We start from the raw sequence: 23,852 nt of genomic DNA on the forward strand, positions 1-23,852 counted from the left end.
AGAGCACAGAAGGGAAGGAAGGTCAGGGTGGTGGTTCTTCCCACCTCTGCCCTGCTTTCTCCCACAGCTGTGGCCATGACTGCACCCCTCCATGACTATAGCTCCTCCCTGGGAGCCTCTCATTGACATCCCCAGCTCCCGGTGGGATCCAGCCCTCACTGTTACCTCCTCTTGCTTGAAAGCCCAAGGGTGGTTAAGATCTCCCTCTTTGCTGGTTATGTCACCGTTTTCTGGTTAATTTCCTCCAAGCTCCCTGCACTTCTGTAAGTAATCCCTTCATTAAACACTTGCAGAACTCTAGCTGAGTGTGCCTCTCCTTTTTTGCCAGAGTAATCAATCAAGCTAATACAGCGTATTGCAGTATACTTGGGATGAAAAGATAATGACTTTATATTTCAAGATATTTCAGCCTATTCCTATTTCTTCTTCTCAGTTGTTCATTAGGTTGACTTGCTGAAGTTGGCCTCGGGATAAAATTCCTAGGCTTGCCCTGATATTAGGATCCTTAGAAAACTTGTTGTACATAATAATAATTACTAGAGGCAATGAAATTTAATAAATACCGTTCTTCTCTAGCAGCCACAGCTTTCCATCCAGACATGTTTACCGGGTTCCTGTGGGAGTTTGGTCATATTCACTAACAACTTTGTGTTTGCTTTTATACCTATGGAAAAGCAGAGTGTACCTGGATTTTGTGAGTTTGGGGATGATGAATCCTATTAGTTCTCTTTAGGCTTTCGGTTGAGTTTTAATCTCAGTATGTGTGGGATTGGGAAAAAAAAAAAAAAGGAACCAGTTATCATTATTTACTCTTTGTGCCAGAGTAGCCCGTGCAAAGATGTAATTGTCAGGTCAGTGCTTCGTGGTCCAGGAAGTCTAAACCACTGCTCTCCTTGACACACATCTGCTTACTTAATCTTTTTCTTAGTGTATTCTCTTCATCAGACTTTTACTTTTTCTCCATGAGAAAAAAGAATCATGAGATACATTGTCAGCAAATTCTGTGAACGTTGTTTTCAGACAAAATTGTTTCTGTCTGGGGAGATTTTTTTTCTGATAAGTATTTTAATTCTGCCATACCCACATTTACAGTACAAGAATAGATGTGGGCATTGGTGGTTTGGTTTTCAAAGCTGTGTGTGAATTTCCGTAGCACAAGATGAAGAGATACCTAACTGCTAAATCATGTGCGTCTTTGCTATTTAGGAGAGCTAATACTTTGGGCTTTTGTGAGAAAGCTGAAGTCAAAACAGTGAATTTTGTGGAATCTTAATATCGGATAAGACACCAAGGTCATCTTGTCTGGACCCACTCTAACTGAAGAACCATCTTCCCTTGTTGCATAATATTGTTGACAGGCTCTGCTCTAGCTTAAGGGAAAGCTCATTCCATATCTGTTGTCAGTACTTCCTTAAATTGAAACACAATCAGCCTCTTTTATCTGGCCACCCATTAATGGAAGGTCACCTTTCCAGAACATCATGAGTAATCCTATGGCTTGCTCTCCCACAGGAAGGGTAGCTCAGAGAATGGAAATTACCTACCAGGATTTCATTCTCCTGAGCTTTTCTTTCTTAGACATTCCAGCTACATGAACTATACCTCCCAGGGCATGTTTCTCAGAACTCTTTGTAGCTCCTTGGCATAGGGCCCTGTGTACCCTAGTCAGCAAAATCCTGTGCCCACAGGCTTATCACAGCCCAGTTTGGGGGTAGTTTGGGGGTGGGTTGGTTGGTTTTTGAGGTAAAATTCACATTTTAAAGAGTACAATTCAGTATCTGCCCAGTGCTTGAGCCTATCAGGCCCAGTCAGCTAAGGCACTAGAAGTCCCACCAGCCTTAACCTGCCTGTCTCTGTGTACCCAAGTTGGGTGGGCACAGGTGCCCACAGTCTCACCGACTCCTCTGATCCCTGCCATGTTTAACTCTGTTCCTGCCAGCACTCCATTTTTCCTTTGCTGGTTCTTGAGCTTTGCCTTGGCCTGAGCTGGTTTAGCTGTGGTCCTGATACAATGCTCAGCCCTTCCCAACCCCCTTCTCTTTTAATTCTGACCCTTGATGGCTTTTCCAAATCACACAGACCATCTAGGACTGAAAACTGGCTACCCTAGTAATTTTGAGCCTCACCAAAACTTAGACACACCTGTTGTGTGACCCACCAAGCAGTTTGGCCTGCTTTGGCTACCAGCATGAGGGTAAACCACGTCCCCTCCAACAGTTAGGTTAGAGTTCCAGTGCATTAGCTGCCTGGGCCTGATAGGCTCAAGGTTAGACCAAGAAGGCCGTGCGATGAAGGAGCCCTAACAAGCTCTTGGCTCTGCATGCTGTCTTAGTCCATGCAGGCTGTTATGACAGGACACAATGCACCGAGTGGCTTATAAACAATGGAGATTTTTTTTGTCACAGTTCTGGAGGCTAGAAGTTCAAGATCAAGGCTTTGGCAAATTCACAGTGTAATGAGAGGTTGCTTTCTTGTTCATAGCCATCATTTCATTGTGTCCTCAGGTGGTGGGAGAGGCAAAGGAACTTTCTGGGGGCTCTTTTAGAAGGGCACCAATTCCATTCATGAGGGCTCCACCCTCATGACCTAATCACCTCCCAAAGGTCCCACCTCTAGATACCTTCCCACTGGGGATTAGGTTTCAACATAGGAACTTTGGGAGGGGGGCACATTCAGTCCATAGCAAATGCCTTCCTATAAATAAGTTAAGATCTTTAAGTACTATTTTCATAAACTTGAGGGGCAACAGCATTACAATTTGTGCTGCTTGTATGACTTCTTGAATGCCATGGCATCAAGCCTGGTGATTCTTTGTTTTCTCCATCTGAAAGTTTATCTGATGCTGCCTGCTTCAGACAGGTTTGATGATGGAACACTGGGCCATGAGAAGTTGCTGAAGATCTTGATCAGGGCTGAGCAGGAGGAGATAGGAGAGTACAAAATATACATCTTGCCCAGTTCATAATTTAGCCCACAATTTGATCTGTTCATGCCCACCCCCTTTTTATGTGCCCTAGACCCAAGGACAATACCATTTAGTGAATGCCTTCCTAGTGCTGTGTTAGTTACATGGTCTCTTATATGTTAGTTGCATGGAGGCTTATTTCAGTAGATAGAATAAATAATTATAACATTCAAGTTCAAAACACAACTAGCTCCTGTGATGAGCATTGTAAAATAGGAATGTGACTAAGTGGAGAGGGAGGGAAACCTCACAGTAAGAATCACCTTTGCGCCTTGCAACATAGAATTCTGCCTTTTAAAATGTTTTTAAAATTATTTTGAGAGAGCACATGCGTGCATGTGCGTGAGCGGGGGAGGGGCAGAGAGGTGGTGGTGGGGGGCAGAGGATCTGAAGCAGGCTCTGGACTCACAGGCTGATAGCAGCAAGCCCGATGTGGGGCTCAAACTCACAAACCTTGAGCTCATGACCTGAGCAGGGATTCTGCCTTTTAAAGGCAATTCACTGGCTCTGCTCTGTTGCTGGTTCATTAATTTGCATATTCAGCAAACCTTTATCAAGTGATTATCACATGCTCTGAGCTGTGTGTTAGAAAGAGAAATAGAAGTCACAGTCCCTGCCCTCAAGATGTCATCATTTAGTGGAGAACACAGGACAGATGATTAGAGGTCAGTGTGATGGGCATCATGACAGGGTTCTTTGGGCACCTCATCTGGATGGAGGGTGTTAGTGGCAGGGCTTGCCAAGAAGGCTTACTAGGTGAGGTGAGAAATAGATGTTCCATCATATGGAATGGTTTGCACTCTATGGGGTTCATAGACTTGAAGGAGACTGAGGACTCTGGACTCAGCCTGGAAAAGTGTGCCTACACATAAAAATTTTACATGCTTTCAGAGGGTTCTCTGAGACCCTAAAGCCCATCCATGAACCCCCCAATTAAGCACTCTTGTAAGAGGTTATGCTCATAGAGCAGCAGGGACATGACACCAGGGATAACACCAGTGGATGCTTTATGTAAGTATTTGGGAGAACGCCATTTTCCATTATCTGTGATAATGGAAAAATCAAGTGTAGTTGTGACAATTGCAGCAGGCCTGAGAAATCCCTTAGTAATCGCTTTTTCTTGCTAGGGCTGGTGATAAGTGAAAATATAAATACAATCAGAAACTTAGTTCAGAATAATGTGTTAAGACCTGCTACACTGTGAGCATCAATTCTTTACCTTACTTATTTTTTAAAAATCAATACTTTTATTATTTACCAGGTATTTTCATCTTAAAAATAAATGTCTTTCATAGGAATAAATGAAAGAAAAGGTTTGATTTAGAAGTGCAGAAGCTGATCATGATCAAGGAAGGTAATCTAAAGTAAGTCAAAGGTACTGGTTCTATAATTCTTTCAGAATTCATAGGCAAGATAGCAGTGTCGCCAGAAAAAGGAAATAAATCAGAGTTATTTGTCCAAAGAGTGGAACAAAGGTGAGGAGCAGGGAAAACTTGGAAAGCCCTCCTCTGTGTTCATGATCCTGATGGGCTCTATTCAGTGGTCCTATAATTCTGTGATCAATAAGCCTTCCCTGTAATCATTTATCTGCCCTGAACCCCCCCCACACACCGTTTCCCCACCTCCCTGTTCTTCCCAAACTGCATCCCATAGGCACAGCTGTGAAGAATCCATCTGGCTCAGTTTTGGGAGTTTGTTCTTCCCATCATCAATTCAGAAGAGTAGGGAAAGAACTCTTTTCTGCTCATCTGGAGGCTCAAGTGCATTTTGGGAAGAGGTGGACATTTTCACTGACCATGTACCAACCAGGGCTGACCACCACAAGCAAAGGCATGAAGGACCCTGGTGCCCTCTGGGAATCCACCCTCTGCTGCTCTTCCCCTCCCATATCTTGTGGCACCTTCGGAAGCCCCTTCTCTCCTGAAGCCTGTGCCACTTGCGCAGGTCATCTTTCCTTCACTGCACACGCTCTCCCACTTTCCTCAGTAGCTTTATTACCTGTCTCCTACCTTACCATGTCATGAGCCCTGTTCCCTGCAGTCTCTTCCCACTTTCAGGAACACTCCGGTGTATGACTCTCTCATGACCCTGACAAGGACATGTTTGTTTCTGGTTTTTTGTCCTTGAATCCGGTAACCAACATCTCCACACCACTCCAGATCAGTGGCAAGGCAGCATCTTCTAACGCTTGTCTGTGTCCTCTAGCCAGAGACCACCAGGGACACACCTGTAGGCGGACAAGCTGGGTTTGTTGCTTGTTGCCGAGGCGGAGACCTCACACCAGGGGGAGCTGTGGGGTAGCTCAGTGTGAAGAGGGGAGGGAGGGTTAGGGGTTAGGAGAAAGGACTCCTACTAGGACTTGGGTTTGTGTCCAGTGATTTGGGGGAGGGTTTAAAGAAGCAGGGCTTCACAGTCAGGAAATGGGGTAACTCTCTAACTGGACATCTTAAGTCTTATCTACAGGGAAGGCAGACTAGAGCAAAACTAAAGTGGTAATTGGAAAAGAAACAGCAGTTGCTCGTTATCTGGGCTTTTTTTTTTTTTTTTTTTTCTCGGCTTGGCCAACATTCATGCTTTGTCTGCACTCAGATGTGTGTACCCTGTGGCCTTGTGTTTGTTCCATCACAGTCACAGAGTGGCCTTGTCTGATGTCAATTTTCTGAATAGTCACTGATGCTCACAGGAGAACCCCAAGTTGAACTGTGAGTGCCAGGCCAGCTCCCGAATATTGGGGGCTGCTTTTCTCTCTCTCAGTCTTTACCACTCTGAACTGCTGCACTTTACATATTTGCCTCCTTGATCAAAACTGCCAGCTGCTTCCTCACCCACCACCTCCCTGCTCCCTTAGCTCTCTGGGGACTTATCCTCAGCCCCTCCATGTTTTCTCAGTTTATCAGCTCCTTTCCCTGGCCAGACAGATACTATGTGGTGATGAACTGCATTCATGGTATGCTGACCAGCACCCCGAATCCCTTCTCTTGTCACCTCCTGTTGTTTTGTTGGCCAGCACATTCTTCAGGTGTGCCCCATCATTGGCTGTTCCCCTCTGTTTTTGAGTACTTCAGCAGAAAGGCACATAACCATAAACATGTGCTTCTACCCGTAATGGTCTACAAAGCTGCCTGACAACCCTCTTTTTCATAACTTGTTTTCCCCCTGTTGTCTGTCCTGCTGTCTGCCATGTTTTCACCAAGTTTAGCCTGAACCCCCTCCTTCCAGAAGACAATCGCAGTTCCCACTCTGCTAAGAAGATAAATGTCATCTCGTATGCTCTACTTTGACTTCCTTCTTTTCCCTACTTTATTTTTTTCTAAGTCTCCATCCATGCTTCTTCCCTTGAACTTCTCTGAGGGGAAGAAATGCCAATCCTCTTATAGCCTAACCCCACCACTGTGTTCCTGATCTTGTCCCCTCTTTCCCGTATCCCCCTCCTTGCTTCCTTCCCCAGCCACACAGCCTCTGCAATCTGACCCCCTCCCTTTATAATTCAGTTCCCAGGAAGTGTTCTTTCGTGTGTGTGTGTGTGTGTGTGTGTGTGTGTGTGTACATATGTGTACCTCCTCCCTGTTCACTCACACCTTAATACTTTCTTCTCACCCCTGGACCAAACTGATCTTGTCATCTCTTTTTCTTAGACATATCTTTGTAAACTTTACAGCAACAGACCACCTTGTTTCTTGAGTCTCTTGAGACCATGCCCTACAGATTCTCGGGCTCATCTTGGTTTTACTTCATAATCTCTATAACTAGCTTTCCTCAAGACTCTGACCCTCTACCTCTTCCCCTACGTTCTGTGTTTTTTTCTTCCCCTAGCCCCATCTTTATAGTTCCCTTTTTTCCTTTTCTCCCTTCACAATCTCATCCACTCCCAAAACTTGAATAAATCACAAATTTGTCTCTGCCCTTGACCTCTACCAGAAGCCTGGTTCATTATTTCTAAGTATCTACCTGCTAAGTATCTATAGTATGATGTATTATCAGTTCTGAAACATCACTTATCTGAAACTAAATTCACCAGTCGCACCAAAACCCATTTCTCTCTGCATTTTTGTCCCATTTCATGGCATTCCCATTCCCTGTCACCCAGAGTCATCTTTGACTATCACACCCCATGTATTCTATCTTTGTGTGGACTCTTGTATTTGGCCTCATCTTAGGGTGCTTACAAAGTTACAGTTACGTTGTTAGGGAGCCTGTTAACTTGTTAGTTAAGAGGAAGGGACTTGGCTTACTCATCTCTGCCTGCCACTCGGCATCCAGCCCACTGCCTTGTCCATAGGAGACCCTCTATTTGTTGAATGACTGACTATAAATTAACCATTTTAATCCTTCACATACACTTGACCAACTATTTGTCATTGATCAATTTTCCATCCTTAGACCTTCCAAATACTTTTATCCTTGACCAAGCAAGCACCAGAAGGAAGTTTCATCCTCACAACCTCAATCATGGTACTTCTGCTCTTTTTCAGGAAGAGCAATTAGGTAAGAGTGCATGGGTCACGAGGCATTAATAGTCTCTTCTTTTTTGAAAGCCAGATATAATACATAGGATTTTTATGTTTTCATGGCAATTTTAGTAACTTACATCTCCCTTTATACATCGATTTTTCTGCTTTTTCCTTTATTTTTTAACAGGTTTTCAAAATGGAAGCTATCACTATGACATAAGATGCTCTTGATAGTACATCAATATGATTCAGCTATTTCCCTGCCCAGCAGAGTGTGGCTGCTCTGTGCACAGCCCTGTAATACATATTAGTTACACAGACATTAGAGAAGCCCTTCCCATCCATATGTATGTGCGGGACCCATGGAAGTTAATAATGCCATATATCACGTGCATGTAGAATGTAAAATGTACTTCAGAATGACAGCAGGCTCATATAAAATGAATATTGGCTTACGATGAGAGGAAAACCAGGGAAAGATTTTTGTCCTTTCAGATCTACTGTTGAGTGAATTATTTGTTTCCTTGTCTCGGTATCTCAGACCCATATTGTGCCTTTTTTTCTCTCTCTCTCTCTTTTTGGTCAATATATGCCCCTCTCTCCAGCCACCTTATTTCACTTCAACTACATGGATAACAAAAGAACCCCTTTGGAGAAATGAAAGATAGCAATTACACATTGGTATTCATGTTACAGGAGTCACACTGCCGTCCTCAGGGAGTTTAACAATGAATATCCAACATTAATTGCCACAGTAACTGAGCGTCTGACCTTGCTGAAATGTAATACACCAGTTTTACATAGTAAAATTATTTGCCGCTAAAAGATATTTTTAATTATCATAAAATGTTTACAGTGACCCGTATTTTTTTATTTTTGTCTCTACATTTTCTTGGGAATCAGGACATCAACAGTTGAAACCATAATTTTATCAATGATTTGGTTGACACTTAAGGCAAGATAAGTGCCTTCGTTTCCTTATGAAAGGTGAATAAAATACATTGACATCCCTGTTAGATCTATGGCGCTGATTAATAAAGTATAGCGGACTTAGTACATTTTACCCATTGGGGAAAATTTTGTTTTTAATGTTTGCACCTAATTTTAGGTTGGATCTTCTGCCAGCGGCAGAAACATGGTAGGACCTCTGGGGCAAGTTTCCCTTTTGAAAGAGGTGACATCATTTTTAAGGTGAAGCCTACTTACTATCAACTTTTCTTGCTTGAATCTTTTGCTCAAATCCTCAGAAATACAGAAGCTAGGTTTTCTGACATGCATTTTACAGTTCTTTTTTTCCTGGACTACCTTCCTCTTGCTGGGTGTCACACACTGGGAGAATTTCACACTATGTACTCTGGAAGTGTTCATCCCTCAGGGTCGGGCTCTACACTGCTGGGTCAGCAGTGAGCCGGACTCCAACAGAGAGCCGCGTCAGCGGGCCATGCAGGCTCTGGGCTGTGGAAGCTGTGTGTGCAGAAATGAGTGATTGTTCAGCCTTCTCTCCTTTTTAAAGGGGACTGAGGTGAAGAAAGTCAGTGCACTCACCCATGACATGCGAATTTCAGCCTAGATGAGATTTTAACTAGAGATCCATTTTTGCTTGTATTCCGGCAAAACTGGTACATGATAAATTTGAAGACCATCTTATGTCCGGGGGGGGGGGGGGGGGGGATGAACGAAACGATAGAATGGGCAGTTTTTTGCCCACCTTTTAAAGTAAGGCTGTGACGTAAATGAATATAGTATGTGTTCACTATAACTACTAAATAGGGCTTGCTCATTGTTTTAGTGTTTAAATGATTTATGACTTGCCAGTTTTAATATGGCGAATGTTTAATAAGCATTGACAAGACAAAAGAGAAGACACGTGCAATTAATATGTTGTGTTTTTCTGAAACTTTGAACTTTGGATTCCTTAATTCAAATCATTCAGGTAGTTTTAAAAGTGAACTCTCTGAATCCAAGCCCCAGCCCACTTTATTTACTTTTTCCCTTTTCCTTTACAGTATCTATGTCTCCCAAATGCTTTATGTGTCCATAGGACTTGAACCTGGACACTCTACCATTAGAGGGAGATTCCTGAGCAGACTTCTCTTTTTTACAGAATCTTTAAAGAAATCATGGTGGAAAGCAACTTGAGAAAACCCAGCTTCAGTTTACTCCTGTTTTTTCTAGGGTGGGGGTGGGGGGTTGTTTTGTTCTGTTTGTGTTGTTTTTTTTGTTTTGTTTTGGTTTTTTGCCTGTGTAATTTTCTCTCCCTTTTTCCTCCCATCCATCGCTCCATCCCCAAACAAGCTGGATGAGGAAGTGGCCACGGTCCAGGTGAAGGAGCAGGAGAGGAACGTCCTGGTGCTGAAGAAGGTGCAGTGCTGTGGCCCAGCCCCCCCCGCCGGCGGCAGCGGCAGCGCCGAGAGTGATTGGAGGTGAGTTCGCACCGCGCGCGGCACGCGCTCCTGTTTCCTCGGCCCTGCCTGCCTCCCCTTCTCTCGCTCCATCTCACTCGCTCCCGCTGCCTCCCGTCCCTCCCTCCCTCTTTTCTCTCCGCCTCTCGAGCGTTCTAGCTGACTGCAGAGCTCTTGGCAGCCAGATGGACTCAGTTCCCAGCGAAAGGACGGAGATGGCAAGATCTTTTAGCTCTTAGGGGATGCCTTTGTTAGTAGTCGTTCACAATGGGCAGCTCCCGGCTGAGGGTCTTTGACCCTCATCTAGAGAGGAAGGAATCCGCAGCGCTCTCAGACCGAGAGCTGCCCTTGCCTACCTTCGATGTGCCTTATTTCAAATACATTGACGAGGAGGATGAGGACGATGAATGGAGCAGCCGCTCGCAGTCTTCCACCGAGGATGACTCCGTGGACTCTCTGCTCTCTGACAGATACGTGGTCGTGTCCGGGACCCCCGAGAAGATTTTGGAGCACCTTTTGAATGACTTGCACCTGGAAGAAGTCCAGGACAAAGAAACAGGTAAAAGGGGGGGGGGGGGTGTCTCCAGCTTCCAGACTCACAGCTGCGGCTGCCCTTGTCAATATCCTTCGGGGCAAGGCTCCCACTGTAGCCTAAATCAGCATGGGCAGAAACAGCATATGCTTTGTGCGCCTCCCCCCTTGGCCTCGTGCTGTTTTGTTTCAATCCAGTAAATGGACACATGTAGATCCAAGCAGCTGCCTGGGAAGTCGCTGTACAAAGAAAACGGTAAGAAGGCAGATGTTCTTGTGTCTTTGGCAATTTTTACCGAATCTCACCTAAAGGCAGTTGGCAAGAGGCCAGCATCTTAATAGCCAGTGTTCCTTGGGAAGAAATACAAGCGACAAGCATTCACCTGGCCTGTGGGAAGTGCTGAGCTGAGGGGAGCAGCCTCCCTGCAGAAACGTCAACAATTAATGCAACTACTTAGCAACTATAAGCCTCGCAGCAACTTCTGCCTTTTTCCAGGTGATTTACAAACTGCTCAGAGCAAGCCCTGCTGTGCAGAATATCATCCTCATAGCTTGGCAGACCAGAAACTATAATTCACTGAAGGCTTATTGATCAGACTTCTTGTCCTTCCTCTTTAATCTGGGAGCAAAATACCCATTTAGCTTTGTCACCCTTGCATTTTGGGAAACACTATCATTTGCATTTACAAAATAACCTAATCATGCTTCCTTTATCACCAAAGGGCAAGTACGTACTTCTTTTAACCAAAATTCTCTTAACAAATTTGTAATTTGTTCCAGCATGGAACATCATTCCAATGAATAGGCCTCTGTCTATAACTTGATCTCCTGACTAAAATCCACTTTTTGCTGTTATCACAGCACTTGTGATACCCACAGTTCACAGTATACTGACTGCATCAATAAAAAGTGTTTGTAGGTTGAATTCCTGCAGGGTAACACCTTAGGTTTTTCCCTTGTAGGAAAGATTGTGAAATGACAGCGTAGGTGGGAGCAAGTTTCCTTAGGTCCCAGTAGTTTTGTTTTGTTTTGTTTTTCTCTTCTCCTTTTGTCGGAACCTGATGTCTGGCTCTAAATTGCATTGTGAAGGACATTACAAGAAACAAAGTTGTGTGAAATGTGTAAGTGAGTTAAAAACAAGAAAAGGAGAATGACCTAATCTCCTATCCTACAGTAATGTTACACTTTGATCTCAGCATTCAAATAGACACTTTATTTTGCATATGTTTGGCAGGGGGTGGGGGGGATCACTAGTTGTCATTTATACACAGGCTGAAAGAAAAACATTCTCATGGCATTTGCTGGCATTTGTTTTTGCATGTCTTTTGATTGATATTTTGTGCATTTGAGCACTATTCCCATGTTCTATATATAGCAGATACAATCATCATGGAACTGGGCATAATTTTCCATGTACTGATTACCATACTGGTTTACACAGGTGGTTTGGACTAGGTTATAGGAAATAATCTGCAAAAGGACACCTTTCAATGCGGATACATATTTGGGGAGATTGAATGCTTGCTTCTTTTTAATAGTACCCACAGTTCTCTATAATGTGAGAATTTGTGTCTAGGTCATATTAGTGAGTGTAAAAATTATTTACAAATTTTTTTTAGTTTATTTATTTTTGAGAGAGTGAGACAGACAGAGTGCAGGCAGGGGAGGGGCAGAGAGAGAGGGAGACACAGAATCCCAAGCAGGCTTCAGACTCTGAGCTGTCAGCACAGAGCCCGACGCGGGGCTTGAACCCACGGACCGTGAGATCGTGACCTGAGCCGAAGTGGGACGCTTAACTGACTGAGCCACCCAGGCTCCCCGATAAGTGTAAAAATTATTACAGCCAGTGTTAGTCCTAATTTGATTTCCTTTTTCTTTCTTTCTAATCCCCATTGGGTTTTTGAGAAAGACGGCCTAGGTGGCAACTAACAAGTTCCCACTGTTTAACACTGGGAATGAGAAATCACTCTGATTACTAATGCTAGGAGTTGGCCACTGCTGGAAATGATGTTGTGCGTGGTGTCTAGTGACTGTTATACCAACACTGGGGTCAAATGTGTCACTTTAGCCGTGTGCTCAGCAAAGCAAAGCAAAGAGGACCAGAGCTCAGTGGCTTGTCCTAAGCCAGGCAAGAAGACCCCTGTCAAGTTCAGCCTCTCCTCATTTTTACTCATTTCCTCAGAGTTTTCAGAGGATGCATGAGACTTCAGATTTTTGTAGTGACACTTGAAGAAAGCATAGTAGCAACTTTTCCTCCAATTCAAGGAGAACTTTATGAAAATGAAAAGTCAAAACTATGAGATTGATGGGTGTGTAATAGGGAGGCCTAAGTGAAGTCCCATGTGGTTCTTCAAAACTTCACATACAGCACTTGGAGAAAATACAACAGAAAAGCCAGCATGTGGTTTTTGTTGCTAAAATGAAAAAGAAATATCATATATATATAAATAAAATAAATTTTGTGGGCAAATTGAAGAATAGTGGTTGTTAGTTTGTTCTAGTTTGAATACTAGATGAGTCTCATATTGAAAGTAACCGAGGCCTCTTGTTACCAACAGAGGTGAATTTTAGTTATTTTGGCCAGGCTGGCAACCCTTATCATAAAAGGCCTATGTGTGCAAGAGCCTAATAGCATCGTATAAACATATGGAAGACAGATGGAGGAAAATGAGAAGGGGCTGCAATAAAAGTATACAGCAGCGATTTTATGTTCTTGAGCACCCCTTTTAGAGAGAGGGAGCCATATGGGGCCAGCTGGGGCCATATGGTGGTCGTCCACATGGCCTCGATGGCAATGAGGAGGAAAGGGCATGTGGGAGGACGTAAGTGCTCCTGGAGACTGGGATGAGTCTGTTCTGGGTTCTTACATTCCCGCACCCACCAGAGGTTGGGGAAAATAATGGTGCAAGAGATGGAATTTCCCCTCCCTCTGCCACAAAAGTTACTTAGTTGTGAAAATGTAAGTGCAAGGCCCAATAAAAGACCTTCTGCACTCACAGAGGAACAGTTGAAGTGATTACTAATTGATGTTAACGTGCAAGTGGAAAAACGTTGACTTAATTGAGTGGAATAGGAAAGAGAATGGCAGAGCTGTTGACCTAATGTATTCCTGTTGTTACCTGAGTCCAGAATAGAAAACAATGTATAGTGTTCTATCACCGTATGAATGAAGTCAAACTGAGTTTTAAAAGCAAAAATAATGCCAGAGATGCTTTTTTAAAAGCAGCCTACTAATGATTTCCCTAAATGGTTAGTTCCACACAACGCATAGCATGTGTGTTTTCTCATAATCCCCTCTATGTGTGCCTTTCCTCCCTCATAGAACTAGGCATAAGGGCTCTTTGCACGATTAGCTGTAGAATGAAGAATGAATGAATGAATGATTCTTCATTGTTTCAGATGGAAAAAACGGCCACTGGATATCTATTTCTGAACATGGAAAGTGACAGAAGCAGCTTTCAAAGATTACCTTTTCTGTCAAGGTTCAGGTTCTGACTTAAACATTTGGAATGACAGGGAAAAATCAAGCAGCTCTGTCTTTCATCTTCCCAGAGGGTAGACATCACTGAGCATTCTCAGCCCAGGACAATGACAAAGTGGGCAAGGAGAAAGAAAAACAAGGAATTGTGAGTAGAGGCTGGAGGGATAGAAGAGCGAGTCCTCCCACCCCCTCCACCCCCCAGCCAGCCCTGGTCTATAAGGTCTACAGGGTTCCTACTCCTAGTTAACTCTTTGCCCTCCCTGGAAAGGATACAGTATGTTTTGTTTAGGGATGCTACTGTTGGAAATAATGACTTCTGGTTCAAAGTAGGGGGGAAATTATGTATTGGATGGATTACATCAAGAAAAACCTTCTTATTGATTTTTCTTTCTGAATCTGCATTATGACAAATCTACCTCAGGGAGAACACAAGGGGAAATACATTATTTGCTCCCCTCTTTTTTTCCATTTCCTTATTCTTTATGCGTCCTTTTGAAGCAAACGCACTCAAGGTTACAGGTTTTTAAGAAAAGCGAACAGAGAATAGGATGGTTGGGACCAGCTCAATCCTATTAGGCTTGACCTGCTTTCTTCAGAGTGTGGCTGGTTTGGTTACTTGACAAGTAACTCACATAGTCTGTGGTCGGATATACTCGGTGTGCAAATGCCTACTTTTGCCTCGGTGTTGGTGCTATGCGTTCAGCAACACCTAGGAGGTTGAGCACATCATTGAGGAACTGAGTCCCTTATCTTTGTAGTGAGGCAACAATGAAAGGACCTGGCTTTCATTGGAGGGGTGTCTCACTCCATCGATAGAGTCCAGAAGTTAATCTGCATTGCCAGCTTAATGGCTTTTTTTAGGGCAATGCACTGGTAGAACCTTGAGGAAAGCTAGGACAGGCACTTCATTTTTTATTAACTCTTCTAATCTTCTTCCTGGCTAGCACCAAGCCTGTCATAAGCACTTGATGCATATTTCTTGGGAAGAAAAATTAAGAATGCCTTTCTCCCGGTCATTGGAAAGAGAGAAGATAATTTAGGTGACCTTCTTCCTTGATTCCCTTACCTTTTAGGATTTCTGGAAAGAGTTTTGTTACTTCTGTGCCAGGCTGCCTCTGGGAAGAAGAAGACAGTAATAACTGTGAAGCATAGCTTTTGCAGAACTAAAACTTGTTGAGACTAGGCAATTCTTAGATGCCTAGTCTTAGAGGGTGGTACACCTGGGTCCCACCCCAGCGATTCTGATTCAGTAGGCCTGAGATGGGACCTAAGCTTTACTGGCTTTAAAAGCTCCCCAAGTAATGCTGATATGCAGCCAGATATGAGCGCCACGGAAATAGAACATTGACCTTGTCTCATTACCGCCCCACCCCCAGCAGCTTTTTAAGATTTATTCCAAGTTTCTAGTAGTTTCAAATATATATTTGCCTCGGAGTGAGGGCCATCATTTCCCCTTTCCTCCACTTCCCCTCTACTCTCCAACCCGTCTTCGGGGCTTTATGTCCACTGGTCAGCCTCATGTCCACTGGTCCCTGTCCCTGAGCCTCTGCAGCCTAAGAATTTCACAATTTACAAACCTACCCAATTGGTCCATCCACTGAAATGATGTTTTTAAAAAAGGAAAAAAATCGGGGGAGATGGAGGTCCTGGACACACAGCTGTTTATTCGACTTCTCAGTGTTTGGAATGAGGAGGTTATGATAGAGTGAACCAAACCCACTTGGATTTTTGGCAGGATTCTGTCACACCATAAAAATCCCTGGGTGGCCCTTATGTCTCACAGCCAAGATGCTTACTTCTGCAAGAAATAGTGTTTTTAGGAAGGAGAAAAACTCTGCACATGGCAGAGTAGAAAGGGTACTAAATTGAGATTCTGAAGTCTGGGGTCCTCCCCCAGATCTGGGCTCCTGAGACCTTGAGCAAACCATACAAAAGATGATCTTTGAGATATGTTTCATCACTAAAACACCTTCACTCAAAAGGATCTAATCAACATCTTTCCAAATGTCACAGAACCATAGAATTCCAGATCTGGAGGAGAGACCCTAGAATTCATGCAGACAGTTTCCGGAAGCTTGTGGTCACTTTACGCTGAAATCACTATCACTTACCCATTGTACAAGGATGTTAGCTATTTAGTCTACCTCCATATTCTATTATTGCTGCCTGTCTTTGGACTCAAAGCAGTTAGAATGTTGATGGGGGAGGAAGCTTGGAACCCATGCTCAGTGGCCATACCTGGTGGTGATTTATGTGTGTTTGTGTATATATAACCTTGCTCAGTGGGAAACTTTTTAAGTTCCTTTGAGAATTTATATACTATAACATTTCCAAAGAATGGCTTTGATTTATCACCTACTAGTAAAATCCATTTATAGAATTTTATTACCAAGCCATCTTGGGATATTCAGAAATAGTCTGTTGCCAAGGAAAAGTGGCAGTTTTGCCCCACTGGTGAAATATACTACATCCTATCTTTTATACTAGCCATCCCCATAATTTACTTTTAACTTTATACACTAATTCTGTGATAAAATATAACCGTGCATTTTTAATTACTCAATTTCTGTATGCCCATGAATGAATACCTTAGGAATAATTAATTCCTTCATTTTGCAAATATCTTTAACTTCTTTATGTCCTAGATGTGGGGGGTGCAGTTGTAAACAAACTCCTTACCTTCATGGGGTTTATATTCCAGTGGGAGGATTCAGACAAAAAAGCAAATAGGAAAATAGTGGATATTAAATGTTAACCAGTATCATTACAGGCACTATTTTAGGATCACTATATCCACATGTCTTTAAAAATAAGCTAGAGGAAATTTTGATGTATTTAAAGTATTTGAGAGAATTAACATGAAACTATTGGTTATTTTCAACAAAGTTCAGAACCAAAGGACATAGACTTAATTGAAGAAAAAAGAGAAAGGAAGACATTTGAGGGGTGCCTGGGTGGCTCAGTCTGTTGAGGGTCTGACTCTTGGCTCAGGTCATGATCTCACAATTCCTGAGTTCGAGCCACACATCCGGTTTGGTGCTGTCAGGCTGTCAATGCAGAGCCCTCTTTGGACCCTTTGTCTCCCTGTCTCCCTTCCCCTCCCCCACGGTGCGTGCACGAGCTCTCTTGCTCTCTCAAAAATAAACATTAATAAAAAAGAAGAAGATGGGGGCGCCTGGGTGGCTCAGTCGGTTAAGCGTCCGACTTTTAGCTCAGGTCATGATCTCGCGGTCCGTGAGTTCGAGCCCCAGAGCCTGGAGCCTGCTTCGGATTCTGTGTCTCCCTCTCTCTCTGCCCCTCCCCCGTTCATGCTCTGTCTCTCTCTGTCTCAAAAATAAATAAACGTTAAAAAGAAAAAAAATTTAAAAAAAGAAGATGGGGTACCTGGGTGGCTCAGCCAGTTGGGTGACTGACTTCGGCTCAGGTCATGATCTCACGGTCCATGGGTTTGAACCCCACATCAGGCTGTGTGCCGAAAGCTCGGAGCCTGGAGCCTGCTTCCGATTCTCTGTCTCCCTCTCTCTCTCTGCCCCTCCCCTGCTCATGCTCTGTCTCTAGCTCTCAAAAATAAAGATTAAAAAAGAAACAAAGAAAGAAATTTGAAATAGGTATAGGTGTCCCCAGATGGTAGTAGCTGGAACTACAAGCCGTAGAATCTGCATCCACGGAAATGTTTGATACCATCTTTTAACATCTTCACCTGTGAAAATAACTTTTTCATAGACATATAACTAGATAGGTTGCCATTTGAGGTCTTTTTCAGCTTTATGAAACTGCCACATTTAAATATGAGGTTAATTTTGTTTGCATACATGCTTTAATAAAAAAGTCAACAGCAGAATAAATTCATTAGCACCAACTCCAGCCCCCGTGGGTATGCCTGAGATGCTGAGCATCGCTGCTCAGTGAAGGCTTACTTTGCCAGATAAAGCCAAGGCTTGAGATAGCTATCCACAGTTACCATGAAAATCCCCAAAGTGCTGTTGAGACAAAGCTGGAGGTAAAAGTGTTCATGGGAAAATATAGTTTCTGCTCTGCTGTATACTCTGTACTGTGGTTTTGTTTTGTTTTGGTTTGGGGGCAATTCCCTTAACTTCCCTCCCTGTTACTAATACGCAGGATTATTACGGAGACCATAATTGAAGCATTGGGAGACTTTGTAAATTAATGTTGACAAATAATGAGATAATTAGAATTATGTAGAAGTTTTCTTCTCAGTTGCCTCATTAACGAAAGCAGAGGACTTAGGCCACGTGATGTTTGAGGTCCCTTCCAGATTCAGGAGCCAGGATTTGGAAATTACTCAAGATAGCCCTCCATTTATCCAAACATCCTCTCCATCAGATGGATTATTTTATTCATTCATAAACTTTTTTATTTGAGAAAGAGCGAGCATGCACAAGTAGAGGAGGGAGGGAAGGGGGGGAGAGAGAGGGAGAGGGAAAATCTTAAGCAGGCTCCATGCTCAATGTGGAGCCCAATGTGGGGCTCAATCTCATGACCTGGGGATCATGACCTGAGCTGAAATCAAGAGTTGGATGCTCAACCAACTGAACCACTCAGGTGCCCTGCAGATGGATCTTTTTACAGGATAATTATCCCCATCTCATGGACATAAAAGCTAAGGTAGAAGAAGTTAACTAAGCTGCTACAGAGATAGAATGATCATTTGAATCTGGAAATGAACCCAGGTGTATCCCTAGTTTTATTCCAGAGATTATTTTTTTCTAGTGAATAGAGTCATGGATAAAAGGCATAATGGAAGTAAAAACATACCATTCAACTCTAGCTATAAAACCCAAATCAGGTGCTTCAGTAGCTACTTAAGAGTGCTGTAATCTCCGCACAAAGACCTGCTTCTTGGTTTCCAGCTGTGAGCGGGATGGCCACTGGGTGAGCTAAGGGCTTCAAGAAGGTTACAAAAGAAGGGAAGGAAGAGACCCTAATACTAGCTGATGCTATGTCAGAACATTCGCATGAGAAGTGATTAAAAATCATATTTTGACCGTGGATTTCATTTGAGGTACTCATCATCTGATCTAATCTATTCACACCACCTTTAAACATGTGATATTATGTATGATAACAAGGGAATTGATGCTTTTACGCTGCCAGTAGATCGTGGGTTAATTAATACTCTTGTTGGTAATGAAGCAAGGTGAAATGAAGTGAGACAGAGCTGAAGCATAAGGTCATTAACATACACTGATTAATAATGGAAATGTGAACGTTTCATTACCGCATAACCAATGGGCAAAGGAAGGTGTGTAATGGATGAAGATATAAGTAGGAGTACAGCATACTTTCCAGGCATACAATTCATATTTAGAATGAGAACAGATCACTGGAACGCATTTTTTTAATTTGCATCATTTTCATGTTGAATCCACACAATCTCTTCCCATATTTTGTGTTCAGCTATAGTCTAGAGCACACTAGAAGCAAACTAAAATATTGTAGGCTATGGAAAATTAATTTCAAGAGGATCTGAAGATAAGAAAGGGAAAATGAAATACATATGGAGCAAGAATTACCTGAGACGTTAAGTCTTAAGCCTCTTGACTCTAAGGATGTTGAAAAACCTGGACATCTCAACAAGCTTCTAGATTTTCTTCTTTGAATACTTATAAGGAAAATATCACCACTTTCTGATGGTTTGAGTGAACTTCTTATCCTAGAGCCTGGAGGTGAGGCAGAGGGTCTTTCAGAGTTTCCTTCACACGAATTCTAAATGAAATTCACATGGGACTGCTATTTCTGTAAAGTCAGTCCTGGTGGTGATGTTCTCAAACCGTGAACCATGAGGGGTTTTCTGTGTAAACTGCAGCCAGTGTGAGAGATGTAGAAATGAATGGGCTTTCTCTTTCATTCACTGCTGCACGTTTTATTTGCTTTATTTTCCTTATTTACATTTTATTTGCCTTCCCTTCACCTCAGATGCCCAATTTGATGACACCGTTAGGAACCTTAGGTATTTCTTTACAGTTGAGTAAATTTCTAATTTCCTAGAATGGCTGGAGGATAAATTATTACAAATAATAAAATACTCTGGTACATGAATTGTCAGTTTTCAAAGGATCTGAATATATAAAATTACAATCTATGTTGAAAGATAAATTATATAAAAGGCCCTGTCTGATAAGACGCAAAGTTCATGTAGAATCAATGAAGCCCTGAGAGTCTTCAGCTTTATTATTACAGGAAGAAAATACTGTCTTAAATCTATCTAGTCTCTTTGATACAGGATGCAGGTTGCTTTTGAAACACATATCCTCAGTATAACTTGAATTTTCTCTCATAAAAATAAATTTGAGAAAGGTAACAGCTTGTTTAGTTCTCATATTCTGTCTCCCTAATATATACCTAGTAAGAATCTCTATAGTACAGATTTTCAGTTAGTTCGGTACTGATTTTTGTTCTTATATTTTGTTGTTTCCTTTTTGTTGTTGTTTTAAAAAGAAAAGGGATTTCTATTCCTTTAAAAAAGTGATGCTTTTCCTAAATGTCCCAAGTTTGTAAAATTAACATATTTTCTTAGTTATGGGTCTTTGGGTATATTTAATACTGCACTGCAGACACTTATGATTTTGTTGGTGTCCCCCTGAATTTCCAGATACTTGTTTAAATGTGTGGTATATAACACAGGCATGTTTGGAGTAGCAAATTGGAAGGAGCAACAGATTCTAAAATTCATGAAGATAAAATATACTGTGTCAATAGAATTGGCAATCTAGTAATTTTAGCAAGGCCATAGTTTTACTGTAACATCACCAACTGAAGTTACTGGAGTCTAAGTCAATGTCAAAGGATGAAAAAACCTCTTTTCTCTTTCTCCGTGTCTCTCGCGCTCTCTCTCTCTCTCTCTCTCTCTCTCTCTCTCTCTCTCTCAGAGATCTTGTGTGTCACCTCCCCAGACATTTGAAAGATTTGAAGTGAGATCATACGATGTCCTTGTGTTATTTGAAATGCTGTGCCGGCGTGCCTGGGTGGCTCTGATGGTTAAGTGACTGACTGTTGATTTCTGCTCAGGTCACGATCTCACAGTTGTGAGGTTGAGCCCCACATCAGGCTCTGCACTGGCAGCATGGAGCCTGCTTGGAATTTTCTCTGTGTGTGTGTGTGTCTCTCTCTCCCCCTCTCCCCTTCTCCCTTCCTTCCTACCCCTCCCCTGCTCTCTCTCAAGATAAATAAACATTAAAAAACTAACCATAAAATGCTATGCCATCTTCCTCAAGTGAAACTAGCATTCTATCAGAAAAAAAAAAATTGTAAGTGATTTTTCTGTATAAGAGTGTGTACTTGAGGTAGTCTCCTAAGTGTGAGGGAGAAATGTTAGTGAATGGCAATTTGTTGATTATAATCACCGCATGTTAATCTCACAGCATGTTTCAATCGAATTATTGCTTCATTGAAAGGGTGCAGTGCCACAGAATTGCTGTAATTGACAACCACATGTCTGAAAGGGATATTCTTTGAGCAGGAGAATTTTTGCCTTTAACATACCTATAATTGAGCTTTTTCTCATTTCTCTTTGCAGTCTTTCTCATTATAACCTTCCCCTCCCATTTCCCATTATCCTCATTTTCTGCCCTTGGGGCTTTCTTGCTCTACAATTGAAACCATTCTTTTCATTCTGTTTGCAGCTTTTTGCCTTACACATAACTGCTGCTTCTTGGCTGGCAGGCCTTCCCCCAAATCTTTCAATAAATATGAAATTAGAGGGAATGGTTAAATATGAGTGAACAGAAAATGTAGAAAACTAAAATATCTTGTAATCCCCAAAATATCTTATTGTAATCTGAATAGTGATAGAAAATTATTTTTAGAGCAATTCTGTATCTTTTTCTGCTTCAGACTTAACTGTTCTTGTCTGTTCTCTTCATACAGGATATTTTGTGAATCTTTTAAATCCTTTAATCCTGTAAATGAGTTTCACTTAGAGTGAAGATGAAAAGTATAAGTTAAAATTGCCTATTGCATACTTGGCTGGGTATCTCTACTTAAGTTCTCAGCCTTAAGTGAATGTCGTTTTTGGTGCAAGGGCTACATGTATCAGGACTCATGATAGGTAGCAGTTCTAATATTAAAGCACCTGGTCTATTCCTTCAGTAATTACGTGCCTTTCAGTGTGCCTTAAATAAATATACTTGTTATAAAGAGAGATTTGCTTAGTACTTAAAGCGAGTTAAATTTTTGCCCCTAAATTTTCTTGTCTTGCTTGATATCGATATAGATACCGTCAATATAGTGTAACGTGTTTTGTCAAGAAAAAATAAGGAACATGATGAAGATTTTTTCGCGCTAATTTTGGATCTCTTCTCCAGAGTTGGACATAGAAAGTGCACCCTTTTGTGTCTTGTTGCAATTTGATCTGAATTTAAAGGCATTGCAAGCCATTTTGTTTACCACTGTGTTGACTTCCGTAAAAATACTTTAGTTAGCTCAAGTTCTGCCAGTGCTGACTGGCATAATGCTAGCACACATCTCAGAATTGTTATGACGATTTGCTCTATTATAGTCTCCTAGGGAGTGTGTTTGTTCTTTTGGGGGGAAAAACATGCAAGGCAAATGTGTTCTTCATCAGCATATTCTAGAAATCCACAGTAGTGAGGTCAGGATAAATTCACAATACTTATCTCTCCTTAAATGTGCTTTTCCTGCTTTGATAATAGAGAAACGTGAGAAGCACTGCTTCTCATGTGTTTGAGTTCCTGAATATGTTCTTTGTATATATATGATTTGTTAATTTATTATTTGTTATTAGGAAGGCTGTATGTAACAGAAAAACTGATGGTAACTTAAGGTGGAAGGATACTTCTCTCTCATGTGAAAATAAAAATAAGTGCAGTATAGAGCTGGTAGAACTAGTGAGGCCACTCTGAAATCAGCCAGGACTGAGACTCCTTCCAGCTCTTCGCTCCAATGTCCCTGGAGTCTGGCCTTTATGTCCTAAAATCAAGAGGGATGCTAGCATCCCAGTCCAGATAGCAGGATGGAGCAGGTCAAGAAGACATGTGCCCATCACACACGGCTTCTGCTTTTATCTTAGTCACAGCCACATCTAGCTGCAGGTGAAGCTAGGAATATGTTGTTTGGTTTTAAAATATCTGGGGAGCAATATGGCCAAGAAAAATCAAAGTTTTATTCCTAAAGAAATGAAAAGTGGTATGTAATTTTTATAAGGGGTAGCTTATGGGGGTGCCTGGGTGGCTCATTTGGTTGAGCGTCCGACTTTGGCTTGGGTCATGATCTCACAGTTTGTGGATTCGAGCCCCGCATTGGGCTCTGTGCTGACAGCTCAGAGCCTGGAGCCTGCTTTGGATTCTGTGTCTCCCTCTCTCTCTGCCCCTCCCCTGCTTGCATTCTGTGTATGTCTCTCTCTCAAAAATAAATAAACATTAAAAAATTTTTTTTAAATAATAAATAAATAAATGGAAGCTTATGTTAGTTTGTTTTGATACTTTAGATCCCAGGCCATGATTATATATATATATTTTCTTAAAGTTTATTTATTTTGAGAGAGAGAGAGAGAGAGAGAGAGAGAGAGCATGCATGAGCAGGGTGTAAGGGTAGAGGAAGAAACAGAGAATCCCAAGCAGGCTCCATGCTGTCAGCACAGAGCTCCATGGGGGACTTGATCTCAGAACTGTGTGATTGGTACCTGAACCAAAATCGAGTCGGATGCTTAACTGACTGAGCCACCCAGGTGCACCCATGATTATATATTTCTTCTCTTCAAAGGAATATAAATGTATTGTGATTTAAAGCACTGTGTGATCATTTTTTAAAGCTTATAAAATAGTTTGGATTTGCTCTTGTCTTCTCAGCACTGACTATTGACAGTGATCTCATGTATCATTAACGTGCAAAGAGTACTTAATAGTAAGTACCTTTCTCGTATCTGATTTGAGCCACTGAATTCATGGTTGAGAATTCTACATCTTTCACACCAAAATTCTCCCTACAAGTTGTTAGAAATTTTTTTTCACAAAGCATATGAAACATATATTAAAAAAAATTTC

At 42.1% G+C, this 23,852-nt stretch overlaps 1 protein-coding gene across 1 annotated transcript in view; it reads left to right on the plus strand.

The window, feature by feature from the left end:
- Positions 1-23,852, plus strand: part of RAPGEF5 (Rap guanine nucleotide exchange factor 5) — a 232,144-nt gene that overhangs the window by 143,592 nt on the left and 64,700 nt on the right. The window contains exons 11-12 of the mRNA XM_040472454.1: positions 9,712-9,839; positions 10,289-10,377. Coding sequence (XP_040328388.1) covers positions 9,712-9,839; positions 10,289-10,377 — 217 coding nt within the window. The remainder of the gene's footprint in view (positions 1-9,711; positions 9,840-10,288; positions 10,378-23,852) is intronic.

Source organism: Herpailurus yagouaroundi, unplaced genomic scaffold (assembly GCF_014898765.1).
Source record: "Herpailurus yagouaroundi ecotype Mexico unplaced genomic scaffold, PumYag 100, whole genome shotgun sequence".
Classification (NCBI taxonomy): domain Eukaryota; kingdom Metazoa; phylum Chordata; class Mammalia; order Carnivora; family Felidae; genus Herpailurus; species Herpailurus yagouaroundi.